Source organism: Alosa pseudoharengus, unplaced genomic scaffold, assembly GCF_046254945.1.
Source record: "Alosa pseudoharengus isolate Yale_2024_CS ecotype anadromous, Long Island Sound unplaced genomic scaffold, YU_APseudo_1.1 YU_APseudo_1.1_scf_16, whole genome shotgun sequence".
NCBI lineage: Eukaryota > Metazoa > Chordata > Actinopteri > Clupeiformes > Clupeidae > Alosa > Alosa pseudoharengus.
In genome coordinates this window covers 3,907,950-3,918,212 of record NW_027468630.1, presented here as the reverse complement: position 1 = coordinate 3,918,212, position 10,263 = coordinate 3,907,950, and the positions used below count along the sequence as shown (strand labels likewise).

The following is a 10,263-nucleotide window of genomic DNA, read 5'->3' as shown; positions in this document are numbered from 1 at the left end:
TCGGAGCTCTCCTACGTCTCCATGACACCTGAGCACTTTCCTTCCCTGTTCTGTAAGGTAGGACATACTTTCTGCCATAAGTTAGGCTAATTCTGTTGTCTTTTGCCATTCTCAGCTATTCTGTTTCTCTGATAGAAATAGTTAGTTTCCTTTTTGAAAGGCCTAATTGACATATACATATACAACATATGCTCTCTGTAATGTAATAGTCCTTGGTTATCTGTCTGTCTCACAAAAGTGGTTTTCCTCTTTAAAAAGGCATAATGTTATATAATGCTATACTGGACAGTGATCTTCATGTGTCCCTCCCATAGGAAATGAGTGTTGGCTATGCCAATGGCATCAGAGTTATGAGTATGACGCACACTGGTGAGCCTGGCTTTATGCTCTACATACCTATTGAGGTGAGTCACACCTCATCACTTAAACTAGGGCTGCAACAGTGAATCGATAAGTCATAAACTATTCAATTAATCGTCAACTATTGGTTAATCTGGTTTACTATATACACTACCGTAAAAATTCTCTGATTGCAGCATCTTAAAAATTTGAATATTTTTAGCTTTATTCCTCTATGACTGTAAACTAAATATATTTTGCATGTGAACAACACACTCAACTACTCAGTTAATCGAGATTGACAGATTAATCGTCTGAAAATAACGGTTAGTTGTAGCCCTAACTCGGACATCTGATCTGATGTGATGTGACCGGTCTTTGTCACTGGTGTATGAGCAGGGTCCACTTGTCCCCATCACTTTACCTTATGCTGTTGTGTCCCCCTCGCTCCACCTCCCTGCCTCTTCAGTATGCGCTGCACGTGTATAACGAGGTCATGTCGGTGGGACAGAAGTATGGCATCCGCAACGCCGGCTACTACGCCCTGCGCAGCCTGCGCATCGAGAAGTTCTTCGCCTTCTGGGGACAGGACCTGGACCCCTTCACCACGCCTCTGGAGTGCGGCCGCGAGTTCAGGGTCAAATTCGACAAGGTCGGTCAGGTCGCCAGGCCTTGTGCTTGTAACAGAGTCCTGCTGTCTCTGTATATCTCTGGCCCCTTGCTGATTCATTAACTTGGGGTTGAATGAAACAGATGTTAACCAATTATACTTTTTTGTAATATATGCAGCAGTATTTATAATTCTCGTCACACTTCTGCCATTTAAAAACATAATTGCTCACTTTTCACTTGTACACATTTATCCATTTTTCCTAATTAATATTTTGCTGAATAACAAACCCTTTTGACATGTTAAGAATGTGTACAAGCAAGCATTTTACAACAATGCTTTCCGAGACCTATCTTTCCTCTTATTTATTGTCCTGCAGTCATTTTGAACATCATATTCTTCCATCATGTCCTGCTCTCCATCCCCTCTCCCCTCATCATATTCCTCCATCATGTCCTGCTCTCCCCCGTAGGACACCGACTTCCTGGGCCGTGAGTCTCTGCTGCAGCAGCGTCAGGCTGGCGTGACCCGGCGCTTCGTCATGCTGGTGCTGGAGGACCATGACACAGAGCTGGACCTGTGGCCCTGGTGGGGCGAGCCCATCTTCCGCAACGGCCAGCTGGCCGGCACGACCACCAGCAGCGCCTACAGCTACACGCTGGAGCGCCACGTGTGCCTGGGCTTCGTCAGTCCGCCCGCAGGCCCCGACGGCACGCCCACCGTCATCACGCCCGACTTCATCAACCGCGGCGACTACGAGGTGGACATCGCCGGACAGCGTTACCCGGCCAAGGCCAAGCTCTACCCCTTCAGCTCGCTGTTCGCCCAACAGCGCCGGCGCAAGGACGACATGGAGCTCAGCAACTTCCAGGGCAAGTGATGAAGCTCTGGATGAGGAGGAAGGGTGGGGGGGTGAGGAGCTTTGTTTAGGCCGGGGTCGGAAAGACCAGAGGAGAAGGGTGCCAGCGCCACCAGCCCCACCCACCACCCCCATCTTTCCTGCAAGGGGACAGGTGGGTGGGAGACACTCTGCCAGCCATGCCAATCATCTACAGCTGCACAATCAGTCTTTCTCTCTCCTCTCTCTCTGCTTTTGAAGAAGAGCAACATTACCACACAGGCGCCAAACACGGCCGCCCCTTGGTGTGTCAGATGGAATCCATCTGATGTTCAGACTCCTCCTGTTCGCTCTGATAAACTCTGTCTGTACATAGCCTGCTTCTCCCACTACAACTGAGAGCCCCGACAGGGAGGGACTGCAAGAATAACCAAACACAAAGAGGCGTGAGCACAGCAGTCTGTCTGGTGCGCAGAGGAAACTGCCAGTGGTGATCACTACACAGCTGTGCACTGATGAGCTCTCTATTCTCTTCCCTGCTTGCGAAAAACAACTGTTTCCTGTGTAGATTGTCATCCGCTTGCCAGTGAGAAGCCGACCCAGCTGAAGGGATCGGTTGTTTATAGATGTTTACCTATGAGCTCTCTCTCTCTCTCTCTCCCTCTCTCTGTCTGTCTGTCTGTCTCTCTGTCTATCTGTCTGTCTGTCTCTCTCTGTCTATCTGTCTCTCTGTCTGTCTCTTTCTCTCTCTCTCTCCCTCTGTATTATATTTGTCCTCTGAGAAGCAGAAGCTGCTGGAAGCTGCTAACCAGCTGGCCTTTAGTGTTTTGTGCTGGGTACATGTTATGGAGTGTAGGTTCAGTAGTCTGTGATGGAGTGGGAAGTACCTTGGCTTGATGGGGCGTTCTTTTGATGGGGATCGATGTGCAGATCAGTGCTGGGCGAGCTGACAATTTTTGGAGGTCTGCCTGAAAAAATGGAAGATGTCATTGTCATCTATGCCTGGGTGTAATTGTAGTAGTCCTCTTGTCAAGTGAGCCACCATGTTACCATGGTGCGTGTTCTACATTGATATTTGAGGCGTGGAGCTTTTGTCATGGATGATTAGAGATGCATTTGACATGATAAAGGGATGTATTTTTGTATAATCTGTGTACAGGGTTGACCATGTACCATATATGTTTGAAGGACTTTATATATTTATTTCTGTTGTAACTTGTATATCCGACAGAACAATTTGTATAAGATATATGTTAAGAAGCCTTGCCTCCAACACACACACACACATACCAGTGTATCAGTATCTGTGAGAACAATCTAGACTAAAATCACCGGCGTATGCCACTGAACATTTGCTATGTATGATAGCAGTTGTGTGTGTGTGCTTTTGCGTATTGATGCTTTTAGATTACGGGCACTATCAGATTAAGCGTCTCATTTTGAAGACAATTTGTAAAGGTCACTCTCACTGAAGATGTGATTGAGTTTGTGTCATAGTCACAAGTTTGTTGTACATTTCAGCGGCTTATGTCTTATGAAGGGAGTTGGTGATCTATGAAGGTGTATTCATTGTATCCAGAAGAAGTCTGCGACTGTTTTCAGGTGAGTTTAGAGTCCTTGTTTGCTTGTGGAGATCATATAACGTGCAGTGTTACTCTCTGCTCAAGAGACTCAAGAGTAAACACAGTTCTCCTCGATATTCTTTAGTTGTCGGGGTGATCGGAGTACTGGTCTGCCTGTCGAGAAATGGTAGGGGGACAGTTGATGTGCAGGAGGTGTGAATTCTCCACAGTTTTGCCACTTGCAGCCAGTTTCCTGTGCATGGATTAGCCTAGCTCTATGCTAAAAGCATGGGTTTCCTGTGCATGGATTAGCCTAGCTCTATGCTAAAAGCATGGGTTTCCTGTGCATGGACGGGTTTCCTGTGCATGGATTAGCCTAGCTCTATGCTAAAAGCACGGGTTTCCTGTGCATGGATTAGCCTAGCTCTATGCTAAAAGCATGGGTTTCCTGTGCATGGATTAGCCTAGCTCTATGCTAAAAGAATGGGGTTCCTGTGCATGCTCTATGCTAAAAGCATGGGTTTCCTGTGCATGGAGTAGCCTAGCTCGATGCTAAAAGCATGGGTTTCCTGTGCATGGATTAGCCTAACTCAATGCTAAAAGCATGGGTTTCCTGTGCATGGATTAGCCTAGCTCTATGCTAAAAGCATGGGTTTCCTGTGCATGGATTAGCCTAGCTCCATGCTAAAAGCATAGGTTTTTTTTTCAGTGGAAATTTTTCATTTAGGTTTTGTTTGAGTTTTAGACTAGGCTTAATCCATGTACAGGAATCCAGCCCTTGGAGCTTGTAAAGGTTTTTCTGTCCCGCTGATGCAGTAATATCACAGTGAAACAAGCATTGATGGCGGTCGTAGGTGGTACCTTGTGGTAGGATGGAGTTGCTGTACCAAATGGAATAGTAGAACATGATCTCTAAGTGCGCTGACTGCAGTGATGCACCTGCTCATGCAGTATAGCCCAGGACACGGAGACATATTTAGATACACAGGACATATATGGATGATGCATGTGCGGTTGCCTCATCACCCAGTTGCAATGCTGTTTCAGGCTCTCTGTGTGTTCTTGTGTATATTATAAACCAAAGGCACTAAAGTCTTTTCTGTCTGTTTTTTTGTTTTTTTGTTTTTTGTTTTTTCATTTTTGTACATAATCATCACTATACTTGTAACATTTTGTACAGGTTTTTGGTTAAGTTGATCTACCTTACCTTTAGAAAGTATCATTAGGAACTCTACAACTACTCTATTACTAAAATTAAACTAATTTAAGAATTCATGACTATGGGCCAATGCTAAGACCCTAACTTAATACAAAACCTGTATCATTATTAAGGAATGTGCAATGTCTCTTTTGATGTCATTTATTTAGGCAATACCTCCCCTGCACAAAAAATGCTACTTAACAAAGCATAATTCATACAACAACATATAATACAATACAATACAACAACATATGACAAGATCTATTCTCAGCGCTGATGTTGATACGGTCTTAGACAACTTTCATCTTCTTTAATCTGTTGTGTGTGTGTGTGTTCAGTTGAGGGAAATAATCACAAAGCGGCTTCTTTTATGATGGCATTGAAACGTTCAGCTGGTGCAATTTGTATTTTTTGTTGTTAAATAAAAACTATCGCTAATGGTCTTTTATATCTGTAGCTATTATATTGGCTAATTTAGATGTGTGATAAAAAAGAGAATGTTTCTCGAGATTTAAGTGCGCTCTACAAAGCCTGTTTAATAGTTTTGTTTTCAAAAGCGGTTAACATTTTTCTGACCCGTAAAATGTAAATAAATAAATAACACAGTAAAGAAGCAAGATGCATCCACTGCACAGAACATCAGAAAAATTGTTTCCTTTCACTTTGCCCTAGAATTTCATTTTTTTTTTTTTTTATCTGAAAAGTGTTTTGGATTTATGGCACCAAAAACTACCTTTTGCACCATGTGGAATAAGTCACTACATCACGTGCAGTCATCTTTTCATATATTCAAATATGGATAAGCAACACTCCTAATCTCTTGCATGTAATTTCTCATAAGGGGATCTCATGCTTGACAACTTACAGTGCTTACAAGGTAACATGGAAACTTCAGTCTTGGGCTCCTAATCAAATCCTAATCCATCTCCATTCATTTCTCTACCATTACAATAGATAGCACTTGGGGAAAGTAGCTGGATAGCACTTTACATTGATTTGTGCCTTGGTATTTGGACAGTGGACTTCAGCCAGGTGTGGAAGTGGTACTTTTGTTAACATTTGTTGGTTTCTCATATGGTTGCTTTCAGTAGAGGTAGACCTCTCATGAATGAATCTCAGAAGCGGGAGAGAAAAGCCATTCTCCTGGCCCTCTGCTCATGTTTCTGTTGTCAACCATGTTGGAAGAAATATTACATTTCATAAATTCTCGTCCACTAAGGTTGTTGTGTTTTTTATATTGTAGTATGTCGAGTATGTAATGTTTGTATGTGTGTGTTTTTATGTATGTATGTATGTATGGTTGTGCATTTATTTTTTGTTTGTGAAGATTGTTCTCTTTTGGCTTGTGGCAGCAAGTCAGTAATGGAAAAAAAAAAGTTTCATCATTAAGTTGTCCTCCTGCTGTGCACCTTTGTATTTATACGATGTTGTACTGTTTTTTGGCTGTATGTGTTTTACTACAAATAAAAATCGAAATGATACTGTTTTGAAGTTTTGTTACGGTGTGATATAATACTGATGTTATAGTTTGTTAAAATATCGACGGTATGTAGCTTTTTTTTTTATATGTGATTTTGTTATAATTATTAGATTTTTCAGTGGCACTGCTAGCCTAGAAATCTAGACGCGCCCCTAGCGGCAGCAAATTACATTTGCTGCAGGGGCTAGTCTAGCAACTCTCTGTTGGCTTGTGAGCTCCAGAAATCGAAACTTAATCAGGGCATTGAAATCGTGTATAGAGTCGTTTGGTGGGCTTAACATAATGATTGATGGCAGAGTTGCAACGGTTTGGCTTGAATTCCCTGCTACTTGAAAACAAATATCCTATTGCGTCCTATTGTGTGCAGAGGGAATTTGAAAGACAACTGATTATCCCGCCCCTCGGACTGAGCACTGTGAACGGTGAGTGCCCAGATCCTACATTTTAATGTGGGTCTGGCTCGCCAGGCTATGGCACTGCAATCCAGATGCTGAATCCCAGCCTCTTTGAATGACTGTAGTTCTCTGTTTGGCCACCAGAAGATGCTGTTCCTCTACTGCAGGCAGTGCGGCTGCTGTGCACCTAACCTACCGGAGCAGCATGACCAGCAATTGTAAGATGAGAAGTGATTGAGTTGATGTGCTTATTTGTGTCATCCTTTTGCTCTTTTCTCTAATAACATGATTGCATTTTTAAATTGTTTTAATAAATTATATTTTACTACAAATCCTAAACTCACTATGGCTATAATTAGTCAGCCTTAAGGTAAAGACAAGTTTCAGTTCCTTCCTTCTGTAGGTCACTACGGCTGAACTAACTTAGCCAACGTCTTTTCTCTGGTTCAGGTTCCTACTGCGCAGATCCTGTTTGTTGAAACTGGAGGGTGTACCTGGCCACACCAAGGCCCAGGTGGGTACAATCAGAGCTTTGTGGCCTCCGCCCTACGCCTCACAAGCCTGCCTTTGTGGCGCGGTGCAGTCTGAGCGACCCCTGCTCTCCACGCCGTGCCGTGCCTTCAGTCCGAGTTGAGCCGGTGCCAAGCTGCTGCCCGTCGCACACGACACCAAGCGCAGGCCGAAGGGCACTCCAATGACGGCCTCACCTCTCCTCTCGGAGCCCCTGGGTCCACAGCTGCAGCTTCATCCACCCCCTGCTTGAGTGATGGAGGAGAGTGAGCGTGAAAGGAGAGGAAAGGTATTGAAAAGCAAAAGTGAGAGATGAAGGTGGAGGGTTATAAAGGAGAGCTGTGATACTGAAGAAAACAAAATACGCCTGAGTCCTTGAGTCCTTCGTTCCCTGTTAACTATACACTACAGATTCTAGCTTGATGCAACTCCAGAAACTTGGAGAAAGTTCACTTCAACGAAACGTTGGCCCTGAGAGAGGGGGGGTGAGTCATCGTGTAGCCAGGGACGTTACCTCTTTAGATCCATTTCAAAACATAGCCCACCCCAGCAGTACCCTTCTTAACTTTGGCTGGAGGGGATGACCGCATCAGAGGAGGGGGACTGAGGGCCCTACAAACACCGAGGCCGATGCTGGCCGACAGGCAGGTTCATCTTCTCTTTAAACCCGATCCAGGGCTGCAGGGAGCGAGCACAGGGTCGAGGGGATCAGCTCTCCATGGACGTGGGGCTGGAATGGGGGTGCGGGAGGGGAGGGGAGGGGAGGAGAGGAGAGGGGTGTGGGTGTTTGATTGCTCGCCAGGCTTCAAGGCAGGCAGGCAGGCGGGTGGGTGGGTGGGCCTGGGCTGGGGTGCAGTGAAGCTCGGCTCGGCTCGCCCTTGATGTGGTGGAGAGTGATGGGTGTTGGGTTACTATCAGATTCAGCAGGTTGCTGGGATTGGCCTCCGGAGATGCCTTTCTTATGCCCTGCTCTGATCTCTGGGTGAGTGGCAGCAGGGGTATGCTGGTAGGGTGAAGGGCTCGTGTGTGTGTGTGTATGTGTGTGTATATAGTCAGTATTTGTCTCTGTACTCAGTTCCTGTGTGTGCGCTTTTGCTGTCAGCAACACTGTTGGTCGGTCAGTCTCATCAGCTTGGCATGGCCATGAGGGTGGTGGTTGTTTTTAGGGATGACTCACGATCACGGTTTTCTGTGGATCATCTGGGGACGAGAGGCGCAGAGACTCTCTGACTACGCTGCCTATGATCTCTCTCTGGGCTTCACAGACACCATGACTGGGAAGTGTATTTAAGAGGACATCAAATAAAATCTCTCCGAGGGCTGTCTATTACGAAAAAAGCACAGTCTTTCATTCACCAGGCTGACTAAAAATGAAACCGTTCACGTCTTTGAAAGCCACCACATTCCGCTCAAGCTATTAAGGCCACTGCCATTCTGATCTCCTGCTCTGTTTCTCTCTTCCTTTCTCTCCTGAGAGAGCTCCGGGTCTCTCCATGACTGTCCCCCCCTCCTTTTCATGTCAGGCAGGGGAGCTCATGTCTGTCCTCTCCCTGTGCAGTGACTCACGGTGCTGGGCTGAGATGACGGAGAGCATCGCGTTAGCGTTTGTCTGTCTTCAGTGGAGCACACTGCCACCTTCTGTGTCACCCCACTGTGGTTGACTGGTTAACCATTTACACAAAGTACACACACGCACACTAGAAGATCTACAGTACAGCAGCTCACTGATGTTTTCAGACATACTGATGCGCTCACAGACAGACAGGGCAGTTTGAGCATGCAGTGGCTCCTGCTGATTACAGAAGCTGTGTGTGGGTCATTTATTCAGTAATGCGCTATTCCTGAATCTGTGTGTGTGTGTGCGCAGATCCATCTGGAACTGAGCTAATCTAAAAGAGCATGAATTTGGGCGCTTATTTGTTCTCTCCCCTCTGGCTTGGTCAGTGAGTTTTTCTTCTCTTCAGATCTGTGCAGCCATTTGAGCTTGTAAATTAGTCTTACATGTGGGTGAACTATTTAAATAGCCTCCCACAGAACCCCTGTCTCTGCCACAGGAGTGGTCCGAGACGTTTGTTCCTCCTCTGCATTTAGTTCTGAACATTCCCTTCCTCTGAGTGATCAGAGAGCTGCTGGATAAATATATGAATTCCACTCAAATGTATCACATCCCATTGGATTAGAGGAGAGAGAGACTGTCTGTTTTTGGCCTGTTCCATATTATGTAAATATACCTGCATAGCTGACCTGCTGGAGCACAGGGGCTTCTTTCAGCGGAGCGCAGACCTCTCGAGCGTGCCTCCCCGCTGCTCAAAAGCGCAGCTTTGTATCGCCACGCTAATGTCTTGCCCAGATCCTTCCTTCACTTCTCTGCTTTTCTGCTTCTCTGCTTCACATAAAAATGTTCCCAAACATCTCATTTTCAAGGTTTCAGTCCGCTAGAAGATTTGGCCGCTTTGTGTGTTTTTATGTAAAGTAATAAAGGAGCAATCTATTAAAAAAAGAAATGTATAACAAATTAGTTGAAAAGGTGACCTTTGCCATACATTCAACTTCTTAATGAAACACTCACAATAAGATGTTTATAGAAAAGCAGTTTTATTGATTTGAAGTGCTTGTGTTTACAGGCAACCCATAAATCTTCATCATATTGGCACGGGAGACCATGGTATATCCTTGGGCTGTTTTATGTAGTTATACCTTTGAAACAGCAGAACAATCCCACTCAAGTGGAGTAGGCTTTTAAACAGCTATTACCACCTCAACCCCCATCTCCATACACTATGAAAGAAGGAGCAGAGAGAGAGCTTACCTGATCAGGTCCACACAGCAGACTTCAATAGACAGTAGATATAAAACAAGGTTGTCAGTATATTTAGACTTCACATATACTGTAGCTATAAATCTTTAAGGCAGTTAAAGGGACATTCCTATTGAGTAATCAGTTGATATAAACTGTAACTGTGTGTACTGTGCATACAGCCAAGCTCTTTTTAAAGATGCTTTTACGTACCAACCTTATATACCAGTGCAAAGTGTACATTGTTTCCTCTGAGAGCAATACAAAGCAACTTAAAGCCAACATGTATTATTTTGTCTTGTTGTAATGTTATAGAATTCACATGGTTTGTGCATATTCATCATGTTTTACACCTTATAGGTTCATTTTAATGTAACTATACAAATCCTTGTATGTGGAGTCTTAATGTCTCCTAAATGTAGAACTTTTTTTAGATACGTTTTAAAAACGTTTTAAACCTTTTTATTCAAACTGAGCTTCCCTGAAACTCCCCAGCAAACAGCTTCACCCCTCCGAATTGCCCGTCAGGGA

General features: G+C 44.6%; 1 protein-coding gene across 1 annotated transcript in view; it reads left to right on the top strand.

Annotated features, from left to right (window-relative positions):
* Window positions 1-6,031, top strand: part of pdpr (pyruvate dehydrogenase phosphatase regulatory subunit) — a 19,773-nt gene extending 13,742 nt beyond the window's left edge. Inside the window, exons 15-18 of the mRNA XM_076286752.1 lie at window positions 1-57; window positions 315-404; window positions 809-991; window positions 1,422-6,031. The exon at window positions 1-57 is cut by the window's left edge and continues 38 nt beyond it. Coding sequence (XP_076142867.1) covers window positions 1-57; window positions 315-404; window positions 809-991; window positions 1,422-1,829 — 738 coding nt within the window. The 3' untranslated portion in view covers window positions 1,830-6,031. The remainder of the gene's footprint in view (window positions 58-314; window positions 405-808; window positions 992-1,421) is intronic.
* The last annotated feature ends 4,232 nt before the right edge of the window (window positions 6,032-10,263 follow it).